Raw genomic sequence first — 17,413 nt, 5'->3', positions numbered from 1 at the left:
CTTTCAAGCATAGGAAAACCACCTTGAGTAGTAATTGCAAATATGTGAAATGTTCATTTCTTTTATAGGATAAATATTTAGAGAAACTATCCTAACTGTATTCATGACTGATTTTGAATCACTTTATTAATGATAAATAGTGCCACTCTTTTTTGATTACCCAATAGGATTTGGAGGAAGCAAACCTAGGTATCAGCAGACTATTCATTTGACTGTTACGGGGCAGAGGAGAACTCTTCAGTATGGCTTCAGAAATTGAGTCATTTTGTTCCCTTTGCTCTTTTTTCAACCTCAAGACCCAGTCAGGGTAGCAAAGCAGACACAATCTTTAAGTCTTTTTCCTGCTCCTTCCTGCAGAGGGTAGAAGCATTGTTTACAGTTTCCACCGTAATACTCCATTGTTGAATTGAGTCCACAGTAGTGGAATAGGTTCCTTAGGACCCAAGATATTGACACCCCAGTCTTTAAAGGTCAGCCTACCCAGGAATTCCTCTACATTTACACACATCCTCTGGCCAAAGTAGTTGATCTTCTTTTTTTCCATATAGAAAAAATATGGGCAGAAAACAAGGTTTTAGAAGAGCTTTTTGTGGTTGGAGCTCTATAAGAATCTTTTAAAAGGGATAACGGAGTTAGTGGCTACTAATACAGCCGCTACTTCAGCCCTTAATACATACAATCACCATTTTGTGGGAAAATGGTTATTAGGCCAGATTTAAACTCATCTCCGTCTAGAGCATTTCATGTCCGTGTGTTGCTTATGTTGTTTGTCTGCAAAGTGTCTTGTCTCTTCTAATCACTGCAAATAAAGCAATACTGAAAACTTGATAAGAGAATGCACCTTAGGGGAAGGGGCTTTTATGTTTCAAGAAGGAAGAGAAAGGAAAGACCTCTTCCTGCCTTTTGAGTAAGAGTCAGCTTTTAAGTCTCAGCTATGATTTACCAGGGCAGATTATGACAATATCCATTCTCCAGACGCTGGCCCTCTGCCTTCTAAAGCTATCCTAAAAGCTGAGGCTTGAATTGCAGCATCTGCTTGACAGATGCCAGGTTCCTCTTGGCAGGGGAAAGATCATTACTGTGTATCTTCCTTTGCCTCAGATGGCTGTGGCCCCGACTATCCCGCCAATCCTCACGCCCCCTACATGTGTTAAAAATCCATTATTGTGGATATTAAAGTAGCGATTACACTGTAAGCATATTTACATGCCCTTTTTGTCTGGTTTATTTTTCTTTTCATCATGTATAATCTGAATCCAGCATTAGTTTCTTACATCTTCCACAAATGTCTCCAACAGAATTTTTATGTTCCAGCTTGTGTTAAATAGAAGTGAAATATTAAGGAAAATAGATTTAAGGGAAACTTGTACAACTTTTTTTTAAGCATTGTTCTCGACCATTTAATTTATTGAAAGGAGCTGCTGCTGTGGTTCTCGATTTAGCAGCGGCCATTCTTTTGTTTACATAGAGTTACAGTTTTATTTGTTGTTTTGCTCTGTACTGGAAACATAAATAAAGTTTTCTACATTATTTTCAGTCAAGGGTTGTAGTATGGTTTCTTTGTGTGTGTGGTGATACATACTTGTCTTTCTGGGCCTCACCATGGAGAAAAGAGAGCTTTGGGTTCTTGTTGGCATGAGTGATCATGTGAAGAGTTAGTATGTGAAGGAGGAGCCACTGGACATGAAAAGGTTGTAAATGGGATCCTGATACAAAGGCACCAGGTACTTCTTTTTCAGGTTCACAGAAGCAGTCCACCACCACTGAACTCCATCCTCTGAAACAAGAAAAGGTGAAGGGTTGTTGAACTAACTCCTGGAATCAAGTACAGTTACTTTATTTAGTCACAGGCTCTATTTCACTTTATCCTTAAAAAATAACAACTTCCAAACTCCCAAGGAATTTTATTTCTTAAAAAATAAGCTCTAGTACCAACTCAAATCCCCCACCCTCAAATGGGTCAACTATTTACAACTGCCCCAAATTTAACTTTTCTTTTGGCTTACCTCAGGGGGCTCAATGAAGGCTAACCAATCTGATGCATGTGTAGGCAACAGTCCCATTGACTGGCACTTATAAACAGCCAGTGCCAAACCCATGAGGTTTCCAATGAGATATACCAAACCCTGCAGAAACTTCTGACTTGAACTTTCTAGCATCTTGAAAGCTGTTGAGAGAACAAACCCAAGTTTTTTTTCCCCAATATGAATCAGGTCATTTATTAAAACAATATAGACCCAAAGTAAGAGAGCAAATAGGACCACTGAAGGTGAATAAAAAACCATGATAAGTTCCCTCCCCTCCATGCTGCCACCATTATCATCACCTCCCTGTACACCCCCCTCCACCCCACTGGCAACTAGCCAACAGCAGTACTAAAGATTTTCATGAGTGTCACCTAAGAATATGTCTCCAATTCTTAAAACTTAAGGAAGGGTTGTTATATCAAGAATACTTACTGGCTGAAATGGCCATAAGTGCCTGAATGGGCCGCCAAGCCATCATACACACCATCATAGTAGGGAAGATGGAGATAGTATTGCCTGCCATGTACATGATGAAGAGGTTCATGGGAATCTGTTTGAGGGGACCCAAGGCGATATCCCAGCAGCGCTAAAACAAACACAGTTTTGTTTTTTGTTTTTAACGTTTATTTTTGAGACAGAGAGAGACAGAGCATGAACGGGGGAGGGTCAGAGAGAGGGAGACACAGAATCCAAAACAGGCTCCAGGCTCCGAGCTGTCAGCACAGAGCCCGATGCGGGGCTTGAACTCACGGACCGTGAAATCATGACCTGAGCTGAAGTCGGCCGCCTAACCGACTGAGCCACCCAGGCGCCCCAAAACAAACACAGTTTTAGATGATCTGTATCCTCCGTCCCACATTTGTCAGATCACTGATGTTAAGGTGAAGTGAACACAATTCCCAATTCTGTGCTTCTGAACCGACTCCTCAGTTCCACCACTTTTGCTCTTCTCCATGTTGCCACAAGAAGCTTTCTCTTCCACTAAAGATAAGGCATCCTCAACATTTGTAGTATTTTTCCCCATTGGTTTTCCAGATGTTATTTTCCCCCCATGATCTAACTAAAAAGAAAGACTTCCCTACTTTGGTTCTTGTACTTCTGCATCTATCATTGTCCCATCTACAACTGAAGAAATAGGTAAATCCACAAGATGGGAGTTAGCACATCACAATCAATAACTAAAAAAACAAACTGACAAATCAAGATATTGAAGTCCTGGGGGTGCCTAAGTGGCTCAGTTAGTTGAGAGTCCAGCTTTGGCTTGGGTCATGATCTCACGGTTCATGGGTTCAAGCCTCGCACTAGGCTCTCTACTGTCAGTGCGGAGCCCGCTTCAGATCCTCTGTCCCCCTCTCCCTCAGCCCCTCCCCTGCTCACACGCTCTTTCTCAAAAATAAACATAAAAAAGAGGAAACAAAAGATACAGAAGACCTGAATGACATTAACTTAACCCAACTGACATATACAGAACATTGCACCCAACACCTGTAGAATTCACTTTCTTTTCAAACACACTTGAGACACTTAGAAAAGCTGACCACTTGCAGAGCCATGAAGAAAGTGTCAGCTCACAGGGGCGCCTGGGTGGCGCAGTCGGTTAAGCGTCCGACTTCAGCCAGGTCACGATCTCGCGGTCCGTGAGTTCGAGCCCCGCGTCAGGCTCTGGGCTGATGGCTCGGAGCCTGGAGCCTGTTTCCGATTCTGTGTCTCCCTCTCTCTCTGCCCCTCCCCCGTTCATGCTCTGTCTCTCTCTGTCCCAAAAATAAATAAAAAACGTTGAAGAAAAAAAAAAAAAAAAAAAAAAAAGTGTCAGCTCACAAGAACCCAAATCCTACAAAGCATGTTCTTTGCTTATGATGCAATTAAGCTAAAAATCAGTAACAAAAAGAAAACAAAACTCCCTACATGTTAGAATTAACAAATGTATTCTAAATAATCAACAAATCAAAGAAGAAATTAAATACGTATTAGAAAACTATTTCTCTTTTAAAAATTTTAAAAAGCTTTTATTTTAAATTCCAGTGAACATACAGTGTAACATTAGTTTCAGATGTACATTATAGTGATTCAACACTTCATACAAGGTGCTCATCACAAGTGCACCCAAATCCCCATCACCTATTTAACCCATGCCTCCACCCACCTCCCCTCTGAGTCTGTTTCTTGGTTTGCACCTCTCCCTCCCCGCCTTTTGCTCATTTGTTTCTTAAATCTCATATATGAGTGAAATCATATGGTATTTGTCTTTCTCTGACTTATTTCTCTTAGGATAATACTCCTTAGCTCCATCCACATTGTGCTCGGCATCTATTTCAAGAAGTTAGAGAAAGGAATAAAGCCCACAGAAATGAGAAGGAAATAAAAATGAGAAAAGAAATTAATGAAATTTTCTTTAAGTAAACAAAGCTGAAGGCATTTTTTTTGAAGATTAATAAAATCAATACTGGAGAGCCTGACGAAGGAAAAAGAGATATTTTACATTGTGAATAAAAGAGGAACATCTCTATAGTTCTTGCAGTGTATTAAAGTGATCATATTATGAATTTTGGGAAATGGATAAATTCCTAGAAGAACTACCTAACAGCATAATATATTAGATTGAAATTTTAAATAGTCCTCAAATTGTTTAAGAAACTGAATCTTTAATTAAGCCCAGCTGGTTTTCCTTGGAAAATTCTAAACATTTTAGGAAAAAATTAAGCCAATCTTATACACACTCTCAGAAAATAAAAAATGATCATTCTGCAACTCATTAAATGGGGCCCCATAAATACCAAAACCTGACAAGGACATTATGAGAAAAGTTTATAGATTGATATTACTCCTGAAACTAAATGTAAAAATCCTAAACAAAATATTAAGTAAATCTAGTAATAGAAGAATATATCACTATGCATTGAGCTTATTCGTGTTAAAAGAATAAATGGCCATATTTGTAAGCAGTTCCTGATGTGTCACTTACATAAAAGATCACTTATCTTGGAGTTTAAAGATCAAACCATCCATACAACAGAAGTGTTCTAAAGTATAATAATCTACCTGCAAAATCAGGCCATTTTAATACTTTCATGTTACTCATAATACTACAATTTGATGTACCAAGATGAAAAGTGATATACTTATCAAGAAACGCACTGATACCAGCTGTCATTTTCATGTTGTAAAAATCACTGCATTTCATGAAATGAAGATCATTTGGTATTGAGCAATATTAAGGCTGAGATGAAAAAAAGTGCCAGGTTGTGTTCTAGCTGTCAAGAAACAAAAATCTGCTCTCCTGGAGCTTACCAACATAAAAAAGACAGTTGATAAAGTAACTATATCATATACATGAATGATACGGGAAAAATATAGGAATTAGGAAAGGATAAGTAGGAAAACAGTATAGGGAGTGCCATGAGTAGGCTTCACTAAGAAGGTAATTTTTTTTTTAATTTTTTTTTTAACGTTTTTATTTATTTTTGAGACAGGGAGAGACAGAGCATGAACAGGGGAGGGTCAGAGAGAGGGAGACACAGAATCTGAAACAGGCTCCAGGCTCTGAGCTGTCAGTACAGAGCCCGACGCGGGGCTCGAACTCACGGACCGTGAGATCATGACCTGAGCCGAAGCCGGACGCTTAACCGACTGAGCCACCCAGGCGCCCCTACTAAGAAGGTAATATTTGAGAGACCTAAAGGAGATGGGAGAGCAAGTCATAAAAGTATCTGGGGGAAGAGTATTCCAGGAAATGTAGGAAAGTCTGAGATGGAAGCCTGCCAGGTATATTCAAGAAGCAGCAAGGAGGCCATTCTGACTAGAGTGGGATGAAGAACAAAGGGGAAAGTGACAGAAGATGAAGTCGCTCAGACTCGAATGATAGGTAAGGTAATAAATAGTAATAAGTAACAAACTTTCTCATCTGTTGTGAGGATAAAGCCAAAAGGATATCTGACACATTGGTTGTGTCAGGGAACTAGAGTCGTGGTTGTAAGGGAACTAGAGTAAAAGGAGGGCTTCAGCTGTTAGGCACAGGCACCAGTAGATAATTTCCACCTACTTTCTTACATCGTTCAAACGCCTTTTGTTTTTCCAACTATTAAGCACTTTTACTACTGTAAGTTAATCTCAATCAGCTTATCTACCAATATTGGGGTTAAGACTCCTACAGTAAGTCAGTCATATGCTGCCTAGGAGAGGAGGGTGCGTGTGTAGGTCAGGACTGGCCTAAGAACTACTGTGACATCTATACCTCTGTACCTTCTCCACCAGAATCCGGTCTGTCTCCTGCACGCTGGTATCAGGCACTTGCTTGTCCAGGTAGCCAACAGGGTACAGCGAGTCTCCCTGGCCACCGCCCCGGTCACTTCGGCTCCTAAAGAACCAAAGCAGGAAACTAAGGCTGCAGCCTTCCACACTTCAAATCCCACATTTCCTGTTCTATTAATCATAGGAACAAAGAGCCTCAGATACGCCTACCCAGATTAGACCAAGCCCTCTGGTGGGTTCGTCAGACCTCTGTCTATTACATATAAACATCCTTTGATGTTTATTTGTTATATTACATATATATGTAATATGTTATATTACATATAAACATCCTTTGAACATTAGAAACTTCCGCGGCAGAGAAGCCACTAGCTCCCCAGGAGTCGTCTTTATGCCACCCGTCCTTTTCAGAGAGTTGTGCCTCAGAGATCAGTTCCTATTCCTCTGCGGCAGTACTGGGGTGAAGGCTCTGTTACCTAGCTTGGCCGCTGCTCCTCACCTGCTGCCTCCTCCAGGCCCGCTCAGTTCAATGGCCCACTTGAAGCGCCGGCCTCGGTTAGCCACCAGGCTCCCCTGGGCCGTCATGGCAACGGCCACCTACCAAAGCTGCAAAGCTCCTTACTGTAAAGCGGGCCGGGACCCAGGCCCACCGACACCCGCTACTTCTCTGTCTTACTCTTCAAGCCCGCTTCCGGCGCGTAACGTAAACGTCACTTCCACCCGGAAATTGGCGGACGGAGGGTGGAAGAGAGAGTCCTTGGAAGTGCAGAAGGTGGGTGTCGTGAAGGTCAGACCGTACTTAGCTCCGTAAAACGACCCCCGAGCGCTTCCTCCTCTCTGAAGATGCCTGTTGTGTGTTCCCTGACCTCTGAGGTGCGCTTTGCAGAGGGAAAGTCCTTACTGACCCTGTTAGGAATTGAAGCCTAGAAATCCTTCTTGAGCTCCTACGCTCTCCCGGGAAGACAAGATTCAAATCTGCGTTAAAACCTGTATTCACTACGGGTTGAGTGACCTTGAGCAAGTTATTTAGTAGCTTCCGAGTATTGAAAATGCCCTCCATGTCCCAGGAGCTTTGTGTTGAAGAAGTCACGTTAACCCTGCGCGGTAAATAGTCCTATGCTCATTCCGCCCAATGCTAGGAGGCAGTGTAGAAGTGGGAAGGCTCGTGGGCCTGAGATACAGATGGCCTTCTTTTGAATCCTGGCTTCTTTACTTATGTGACTTTGGACAAGTTAAATCTTTTGTGTTTCAACCTTTTCATATGTAGAAGTTGGATAATCTGCCTACCTTGCAGGGTTCTGTGGTTAAATGGAGTGCCCGCTACGTATGCATCATTTTTTTTAATTAAAAAAAAAAAACAAAACACAATAGTGATTGGATTTTGTGTTCAGTTGTATACTTATATAATTTAACCTGATGTTCGATATTTAAGTTGTTTCCCGTTTCTACCCCTTTTATAACCATTGAATGTGAACATTCTTGTGTGTGTTGTATTTCCTTAAGTTGAATACCTAGAAGCACAGTTGCTGGATCAAAGACTATGCACATTTTTAAGGAATTTTCATTTTAAATGCTCACTAGCAAAATCGCACCCATTTGCATTCCACCAGCTTTATAATGTGTTTTAATTGGCGGTTTGAAAATGGTACTGTATTTTTAAACTTTTTTTTTTCTTTGACTCCCAAGTTACTTGATATAGTCGGCTTAGGGGTGAGGGAGGAGGAGGAATGAGGTGAGAATATAATCAAGAGCTAAGATTGAAAAGGGCCAATTAAAGAGTTTGGACCCTTGAAGATGATGCTGATCTGGAGACGCTGAAGATTTCCATCCCCACTTTGTTTTCTGATTTTAAAAGTATCGTGTGTTCATAGACTGTTTGAATAAGGTAGTAAGAAGAAACACTTTTCCCCTTCCAATTCATTCTAAAATATTTATCTGATCTTAGGAAGACTCAGCTTGTGGATTGCTTTCCTGCTTTTTTTCTACTTTTCTGCCTTTATCTCTTATCTCTGATAAACCTTTGAGATTCATCTCAGACTTCACAAGGGTCTTGCCCCTATTGGGCAATCTTCTTTGTCCCCACTGTAATCTGCGTAACAGCACTTACTGCATTGCATTTATGTTTGTTGACATCCCCTGAGCACATATCTACCCCCTCTCTTGCTGCACCCTGCCCTAAATTCCTTAAAGGTAGGCGGTATGTGTTAATTATATTTGATTCCACTGCCTAGAACATGATGTATTGAATAACTGTTTAGTGAATGTGAGTAAATTAATTGAAAGTAAATATAATACAGAACTGAATATACTATAATTACATTTATGCAAAAAAATGTAAAAACTAGAAGGGAATACGTTTTAGAACGTTATCTATTGTATCCAATTAATGGTTTTCATGGGTTTTTTTTCTTTTTTTGAGTTCAAGTTTCTTTAATAAATTGTAAAGGAGCACTTTTGAAAACATTGTTAGTCATTCGAATCATATATTCCGTCCCTTTTAAAGTACTCCCCCACTTACTATAAAAATGTTTAAACTGGAACCCAAATCGAGGTTGCTTTGGCCTCAGTAGGTTAGTCCAGGTCATTTATTCCTTTATCCTAGGAATCCTCATAGTGTAATTTGCTAAAACATGTTCCAAAGAACATGAAGACTGAGGTGAACAATGAGACTGAACTGAGAAAGTGTTCCAAGGTCAAATACACTTGAGGAAAACTGTAGATGATATTCTGCACACACACCCTAGAGGGTCTCAGTGTGATGAATATAACATATTAAAACCATGAGAAATGATTCAGTAATGAATCTTCATTTCCCATCCACCTAAATAAGAAGCCCCCCCTTTTTTTCCTTATCACACCTATTAACTTCCTATGGAGTCATTGTTCCATAGAATACTTTAAGAAGTCTTGAGAAAGATGAAGGTACTCCCTGACAAGCTCTGCTTGTTGTTGTTGTTGTTTTTTAAGATTATTAGAATACCATGAGAAATAATAGATCCTTTATAGAAATGGAATTTCAAGTTGAATTTAAACTTGAGGACTCAGGGTTTGTTTGTTTGTTTGTTTGTTTGTTTGTTTGTTTGTTTGTTTTTACTAATTATGTTTTGCAAGAAAAGTCAAGGGAAACCTAAATTCTGATCCTGACTCCAAATGAACTCCACTTTGAGTTAGGAACTAACTCTTGGCTTTAATTTCTTCATCTCTAAAATAAGGGACTTCTAGATGACTTCTAAGGGTAACTTCTAATTCTAAAATACATTTTTTTTTTCAAAAACATTTTGCATATGGGGCGCCTGGGTGGCTCAGTTGGTTGAGCGTCCGACTTTGGCTCAGGTCATGATCTCACGGTTCCTGAGTTTGAGCCCCATGTCTGGCTCTGTGCTGACAGCTCAGGGCCTGGAGCCTGCTTCGGATTCTGTGTCTCCCTCTCTCTGCTCCTCCCCCACTCATGCTGTCTCTCTCTCTCCTTCAAAAATAAATAAAAACATTCAAAAAAACACTTTGCATATTATTCTTTCATAGACATAGAAAAAATGATGAACACATAAAGGAGTAATGGGATTTCAGATAATTTTTTTAAATTGTGCTTTCCCATACTTTTCCTAGTTACCTGCATTGTGCAGGTACCATTTTTGGATTTAGAAAAAGTATAAATGTTAATAATATGACACATTTCCAAACCTAGAAGCATAATGGTTCTCTGTCCCGGATTCACAGGAGAATCACCTTGGAATCTCTTTAAAAATATTGATGCCTGGGCCACACTCCAGAGATTCTAATTCATTTGCTTAGGGTAGAGTATGGGTCTACTGTGTAGCAAGTACTAAGAATCACTGACCCAGAGCATTTTGCTGCTCTAAAAGGTTTGAACTTAACACAGTAATTTAAGCAAACAGTCAGTGGTTTCTGAGAGCCTCCTTGTATGCCTCCCACTGGACTAACCTTGAATAAGACAATAATGGAAATACTCAATTTGTAAAAATAAATCTTAAACTTCCTTTTGTGACTTTGAGCAAATACGATTTTAATTAAAGAAACTGAGAAGACCCACACCATGATTCCATAGATCTTGTGAGTTGCCTCAAGTGACTTTATATTTGGGCTATCTACACAGTTTTTGTATTTATTTTTGAATCTCACCGCCCCCCCACCACCACTTTAGGCGTCTAAGATGCTATCTGTTTCTAATACTTTATGCCATTTTCTGAGCAGTTGCATTTGGATTGAAACTTGAAAAGGATATTTTTATTTATTTATTTTTGTTTATTTATTTTTTTAATTTTAAGTAGGCCCTATGCCCAACATAGGGCTCAAACTCACGACCTGCAGTCCAGGAGTCACATGCTTTACCAGGGCGGTGCCCTGAAGAAAAAAATTTTTTTCTAAGTTTATTTATTTATTTTGAGAGAGAAAGAGATAGCACGAGTGGGGGAATGGCAGAGAGAGAGGGAGAGAGATGATCTCAAGCAGGCTCCGAGCTGCCAGTACAGAGCCCGATTCGGGGCTGGAACCCAGGAAGCTGCGAGATCATGACCTGAGCTGAAACTAAGTAAGATACTTAACCGACTGACCCATTCAGGCACCCTGAAAATTTTCTATTCAAACAACCAGATTTGCAAGAATGGATCTCTAAAGGGAAAAAAAAAAAAGCTTTCATAGATAATGTCTTACATTCTGGGGTATGCCACTTAACAATGTCTGTACAATAATTGTTCTGCCCTCTTCCGTGGTCCAACCAGCTTCCCTAGTATGCTGTTCTAAAAGGTCCTAAGACTTTTGGTAGCTTCCATAAAATGGGTTTCAATTGCAAATCCCCAGTTTATTTGTGTTATTTAACTCTCCTATCATCCATCACTTCTGAAAAGGACCACCTCACACTATTTTATTCAAGATGCGATTTATTCCGTGTCAGTAAGAGTCTTAATGAGAGGAAACTTTTTTCCTCCATTTTGTCTTTTTGCAATTTCAAACCCCTTTAGTGTAAAAACAGTTTGGTGAGGAGTGGGGAGCGGTAGAATACTACCTTCCTAGTTGGGTTTCTGCGTCATTTCTATGTGGATTACATTTTTTTTTTTTTTTAATTTCTGGTTTATGGCTCTGCGGGTGTCATGAAATACCGCTGTCAGCAGTGACATGAACTAGACAGTGCTGGGAGATGTTGGCTAGTAATACCATTCTTCCCTAACAATTACCTTTTTTTCATTTCAGGAGAGCTGTTGTGCAATTCACATTTTAACAAGTTCCCATTATAGCACTTCCCTCCAGCACTTGCTTAGGAAACTGGGAGGATTGCCATTCCCACAGATCTTATTAAAGGATAAGAATGACAACCATAGCATGAGTCATGATGGTACATTACTGATGGCCCAGGATGCTTCTTCAAGCGTGATTACTTTGGATTCATTCTGGTGATTAACTTCAGGTATCTTGGATGTGGGCTAACTTGTCTCTACATCAGGTATCTGAATGACCAATGCAGGTCCTTTATGGCACTTTTTCCTATGTGCTAATTTTTAAAAGCCTCAATTGGTTCAGATATAAGCACTGCTTTATGGCCTGAATTTTTTGGAAGGAAGATTATTGTGCACTGAATGTTTATGTTTCCCCTAAACTCATGTGTTGATGCCCTAACACCGACATGATAGTATTTGGAGATGGGGCCTTTGGGAGGTAATTAGGGTTAGATGAGGTCATGAAGGTGGGGCTCTCATAATGGGATTAGTGTCCTTAGAAGAAACCCAAAAGAGCTCACTATCTCACTCCACCATATCAAGACATAGTGAAAAGGTGGCTGTCTACAGGCCAGGAAGAGGGCTGTCTTCAGTAATTGAATCAGCCAGCACCTTGATCTCAGACCAGCCTCCAGAACTGTGAGAAAATCTATTTCTGTTGTATAAGCCACCCAATCTGTGGTATTTCGTTATGGCAGCCCGAGCAAATTAATGTGAGGATTAAGTAGGATTCAGAAAAATTGCATCAGTACCTTTTGGTACTTGGAGGCAAAGTCATCCCCTGAAACATAAACATAAATGCAGGGGTGTTTAATTTGTAGGAGCTTATTGTGTAAATGTAAACATACTCAACACTGTCCACTGACTTTTTTTTTTCACCTTATCTTGGATATCTTCCATATGTGTCACTCAGTTTTGCCTCATTTTTTTAAAGGCTATAGAGTATACATAGGATAGGATGTATGATAATTTAGTTAACCAGTCTCCAGTTGATGGACATTTAGGTTGTTCCCTTTTGTCACTATTACAAAACATGTTGCTGTGAACATCCCTAGGGACCTTGTCAACATGGTTCTATAGGAGAAGGTTTGTGGACTAAATTATGTCTATAGTCTTGTAGTATATTGAATAGCGTCCCCCCAAAATTCACAGTCATCTAGATGGAAACTCAGAACATGACTTTTTTTGGAAATAAGGTCTTCACAGATTTAGTTAGTTAAGGTGAGGTCATATTGGATGACGGTGGGCCCTAAATCCAATGACTCGTGTTCTCATAAAAAGAGAGGAAGACACACAGATAAACAGGGAAGAAGTCCATGTGATAATGGAGACAGAGACTGGAGTAATGCAGCTACAAGCCAATGATTGCCAGAGCCACCAGAGGCTCGGAAGAGGCAAGGAAGGATTCCTCCCTAGAGCCTGCAGAGAGCATGGTCTTTGGCAACACCTTGATTTTGGGCTTGTAGTCTCCAGAATTAAGGGAGACTCTATTTCTGTTGTTTTAAGCCACCCAGATTCTGATACTTCATTACAGGAGCCCTAGGAAATGGATACAAGTTTCTTTCTAAAAGAGGTCCATTCAAATGAATCCAGCTAACAACCAGGGCTAGCTAGCTTCAGTGGGAAAAAAATATAACAAGTAATAAAACAGTATTGCCAAAGCTGCCAAATTAAATTCTAAACTTTCAGAAATTTGCATGAGAAGTTTTATTCAATTTCCTACTTGCTTATGATTAGTTCCTGTAATAAAGTGATTTTTAGAAATTAATTACAAAAGAAGGACAATTATTGTATAAAATGGAAAATGCAACTAACCCAATAAAAGGTAATAAATCATACCATGGAAACAAAAAAAATTTTTTCCCATAGACATTTTGAGTTCAACTCTTCCAGACTTTTTTGATTTATATGTACACTTACTAAGACTATATGGTTTTATAACATGCTGTTTCATGAAGAGCCATGCTTTCATCTTTTAAAAAGGCAAAGAAAAAAGTATGGCTTAATCTTTGTTTCAATGTTTTTTAATGTCTCTGTTGGCTCTTGCCAGATGTTCAGGCTCTGTTGCTCCCATCCCACCCTGACCAAGATCACGAGGCACCCACCAGACTTCCACACTCCTCTCCACCCAGCCTGCAGCTGGAGCCACACCCCATCTCCCAGGACCTATGCTGGTACTGCTACTCTTTCTAGATAAGAGTAATTTTTTTAGAATATTGGCTTTCTCTCCCTTAAAGGATTCAGAGTTCAGGTAAGTTTGGGCAGCACCGCATATATCTTTCTTTTAGAGATTTACAATTCATGTTAGTATTTTTTTTAATTTAAATCCAAGTTAGTTAACATATAGTGTAATAATGGTTTCAGGAATAGAATTTAGTGATTCATCATTTACATATACCATCCAGGGCTCATCCCAATGCATGCCCTCCTTAATGCCCATCACCCATTTAGCCCATCCCCCGCTCCCCTCCCCTCCAGCAACACTCAGTTTGTTCTCTGTATTTAAGAGTCTCGAAAAAAAAGAGAGAGAGTCTCTTATGGTTTGCCTCCCTCTCTGTTTTTATCTTATTTTTGCTTCCCTTCCCCTGTGTTCATCTGTTAATGTTAGTATTTTAAAGACTGAAAAGTGCTATAGTAAAGAAATAACTTATTTAATATTTGTTTAATCCAAAGTTGCCAAACTTTGTGGCCAAGGAAGACTTTTTCTTTTTCTTTTTTCCTCTTTGTTCAATCTACCAACAGCTTATAGAACTGGTATTGTGAAGAACAGAGCTAATTTGAGGTAGGAACTTGAGCCAGTTTAAGTTCAGACTCAATTTTGTCACTGTAGGAGTAGTTTTGCCTTTGCATCCAGCTCCGAGAGGTGGACTTCAGTCTTGCAATCTTCCTACTGCCTGCATCTCCTGAGGCTGGGGATCTGCTTTCCTCTTTCACGTCTCCTTTCCATGGACATTATCCTGCTTCTGATTATTGCTGTCCTGTCCATTTTGTTGCCTTCCTGCCTGCCACCCTGCCCTTGAACTCCCCTCTACAAGGTCTGTTTGTTATGAGGCACCAGCAGTGTTGAGCCCCCTAAACAACGTCATGGTTGGGTGTGTGTTGCATATGGCATAGCTTTCAGATGCCATGTACCGATTACCAGGCCATCAGCACCACAACAGGTCTGTCTTCCCACCACTGGTCCCGCTGCTAGAGCTGGTGTAATTCCAGGACTCTGCTTTCCAAGGCAGCACTCAACCATACTGTGTTCTCTTGGAAAGATCACTGAACAGGTAAAGTTCGGAGTTGGGGGATATTCTGCAAAGAGATACACAATCAGTGCACTAGGCACTACTGAAGTGTTTTACATAGGTTACCCTACTTCCCAGCATCCCCCAGGGAAGAATATTATTATCTCCACTGTGCAGTTAAGGTAAAAATAGAGCAGAAAGGGTCCAAAAGCAGTGATCTGGCTTCTGATAGAGATGAGCTTTGCTCCAAGGCTAGTGTTCTTTCCACTCTAGGATGCTGCTGTCTACCATCTTCCAGTTGGTAACAGTGTACCCTAGTTGCTGGAAATCTACTTGGGGAAGGAGGGAAATAGTCTCTTGGGATTCAGAGTTGAAAATCTATAAATAACAAATGTTACCTGCTGTCCAGCTCTTGAGTTGTAACAGAGAGCTGCATCAGAGACTGTCTTTTTGGTTTTGTTTTTTAAATTTTGTTAATGTTTATTTTTTTTTTTTTTATTAAAAATTTTTTTTTTTCAACGTTTTTTATTTATTTTTGGGACAGAGAGAGACAGAGCATGAACGGGGGAGGGGCAGAGAGAGAGGGAGACACAGAATCAGAAACAGGCTCCAGGCTCCGAGCCATCAGCCCAGAGCCTGACGCGGGGCTCGAACTCACGGACCGCGAGATCGTGACCTGGCTGAAGTCGGACGCTTAACCGACTGCGCCACCCAGGCGCCCCTGTTAATGTTTATTTTTGAGAGAGAGAGACAGAGCGCGAGTAGGGGAGGGCAGAGAGAGAGGGAGATACAGAATCTGAAGCTGGCTCCAGGCCCCGAGCTGTCAGCACAGAGCTAAACGCAGGGCTCAAACTCATGAACTGCGAGATCATGACCTGAAGCCAGATGCTCAACCGACTGAGCCACCAAGGTGCCCCCAGAAACTGTCTTAACAGGAGGATCTCCTACTACCCTACAGTCCCCACCACTTCCACCCTCCAGCAGCCCTCAAACCCCCCTCTACCCTACCCCACCCCTTGCCACACACACACACAAACTTTGCTGCTTCTGAACCACGGAGGGCATTGGTACAGCGGTGGTGATTGAAATAATCGTAAACCTTGTAAACTGGGAGCGAAATCTCTTTTCCACTGCTACTGCCTTATCTGAAATGTTCCCTAATGCCATTCCTTCCTTCCACAGTCTACACAGGAAGGTGGGGAAGGGAGGAGCAGAAAAAAAGGGATTGACTTCCCACTTGGACTGCCAAAGTCAAGTGCCTGGAATTTTCCAAAGGCTGTGAAGGCTGAGCAGTGGATGCAGTTATTTATGGAATGGATGAGCTATTGCTGTCTTGTATTTAGGTCTCTTTAGGCATTGCCCTTCGTCAGTCTGCACTGATGAGAATGACACACACCACAGTAAAAGCTGTGGCTCCCTGAACCGCTGGCGTGAACTACAGCACTTTCATACCTAAGGTTCTTGCCAGCAGTCCCCCTTCCCTCCCACCAGCCATCTTGTATCCTGGTGAGGGCTTAATCCTCCTGAAGTACTGATTTAACCATCGAGCTTCCTGGCTCGATGTCTATGCATTTTTTTTAACTGACATTTTTATTATGCCCATTTATATTAATTGGCATGGATTGACTTATATGACATTTATTATAAAAAACAGTTTACAGAGTTGTAGGTAGGATATAATCTCACCTCTGTTCCTAGATATAGTTACATTTGCATAGGAAAAAAAACCCCATATATTCAAGATGGAAATAGTGCTTATTCATGAGTAATAGACTTCTAAGGGTTTCTAGTGATTTTTTTCTTTACCCAAAACCTTTGCTTCATCGCTCCAGATTTTCACAACCTGTCAAGTGACCACATACGTTTTTAGGCTTTGCTCTTGCTACCCTGCTTGTCAAAAATCCTCTTCAGCTTGTCAGGCCTGGTTCAAATCTTCCTCTATGACACCCCCACCCCCACCCCCACCCCAGCTGTCCAGTTAGAAGTGTACATAAGACTTTGCATTAGTGTTCTTTTCTCACGCGGGTGCTTATGTTCAGGGTGTATGCTATGCACTGTCCCTGAATGACATCCATACCCTTAAGCAGATGGGGTGGGGGCAGAAATGCTAACTCAGCTGCCTGTTCATTCAGATAGAAGGAATATAAGGTATTCAGAAGGAAGGAATAAGAGAATGACCAGAGGAGTACTTCCCTCAGACACTGCTCACTGGGAGGGCTAGCCATGAACCACCTTTCTATGCACAAGGACTCGTGCAGGGATAATAAAAACATGTATGGGATGACCTTTATTTATTTATTTATGTGAGTAATCTTTACACCCAACATGGGGCTTGAACTCACAACCCTGAGATCAAAAGCCACATGCTCTACTAGTGACTGAGCCAACCAAGAGTCCCTCTTTTTTTTTAAATCCATAAAAAGAGAAAAGCTTGATTGAGCGCCAAGTGAAAAAAATTCAATTTTGGTTGACTCAAAAGTGTCAATGAAGAAGATGAACCTGCAGTCTCATCGCTAAAATGTATATATTTCGAAAGTTGCAACATGAAGGCAAATCTCTTTATTTTCACTTTAAATTATGTCGACACCAGGCAGCGACATGAGATCTATAGGCCAGGGCTGCTCTTCACTGGTATAACTTTAGAACCTGAGTCTGGGGATGGACTGCCTGAGACACT

At 40.8% G+C, this 17,413-nt stretch overlaps 2 protein-coding genes across 5 annotated transcripts in view; one reads left to right on the top strand and one right to left on the bottom strand.

Annotated features, from left to right (window-relative positions):
• Window positions 1–1,201: 1,201 nt before the first annotated feature.
• On the bottom strand, window positions 1,202–6,983 carry EMC4 (ER membrane protein complex subunit 4). Of its 4 annotated transcripts, XM_058738303.1 has the most exons (5): window positions 6,775–6,981; window positions 6,267–6,381; window positions 2,460–2,613; window positions 2,007–2,167; window positions 1,202–1,777 (listed from the first exon to the last, which is right to left on the bottom strand). In XM_058738303.1, exons 1-5 carry the CDS (start codon window positions 6,858–6,860, stop codon window positions 1,742–1,744), a joined length of 552 nt encoding a protein of 183 aa, XP_058594286.1. In that variant the 5' UTR covers window positions 6,861–6,981; the 3' UTR covers window positions 1,202–1,741. The 4 variants fall into 4 exon arrangements, with proteins under 4 accessions (XP_058594286.1, XP_058594290.1, XP_058594288.1 ...); XM_058738307.1 differs by lacking the exon at window positions 2,007–2,167 and having other exon boundaries at window positions 6,775–6,983; XM_058738305.1 differs by lacking the exon at window positions 6,267–6,381 and having other exon boundaries at window positions 6,775–6,958.
• A 6,535-nt stretch (window positions 6,984–13,518) lies between these two features.
• Window positions 13,519–17,413, top strand: part of KATNBL1 (katanin regulatory subunit B1 like 1) — a 49,901-nt gene continuing 46,006 nt past the window's right edge. The window contains exon 1 of the mRNA XM_058738302.1: window positions 13,519–13,757. The gene's annotated coding sequence lies outside the window, so the exon portion shown is untranslated. The remainder of the gene's footprint in view (window positions 13,758–17,413) is intronic.

The sequence above is a fragment of the Neofelis nebulosa genome, chromosome 7 (genome assembly GCF_028018385.1).
Source record: "Neofelis nebulosa isolate mNeoNeb1 chromosome 7, mNeoNeb1.pri, whole genome shotgun sequence".
Classification (NCBI taxonomy): Eukaryota; Metazoa; Chordata; class Mammalia; order Carnivora; family Felidae; genus Neofelis; species Neofelis nebulosa.
The sequence above is the reverse complement of the archived record's forward strand: the minus strand, read 5'-3'. Positions and strand labels throughout refer to the sequence as shown.

Coding starts and splice junctions, on each gene's coding strand:
- EMC4 (XM_058738303.1), bottom strand. CDS start 6,860: ATGACGGCCCAGGGGAGCCTGGTGGCTAACCGAGGCCGGCGCTTCAAG. Junction 6,382..6,774: donor GGGCCTGGAGGAGGCAGCAG/GTGAGGAGCAGC, acceptor TTGGTTCTTTAG/GAGCCGAAGTGACCGGGGCG. Junction 2,614..6,266: donor ACCGGATTCTGGTGGAGAAG/GTACAGAGGTAT, acceptor TGTTTGTTTTAG/CGCTGCTGGGATATCGCCTT.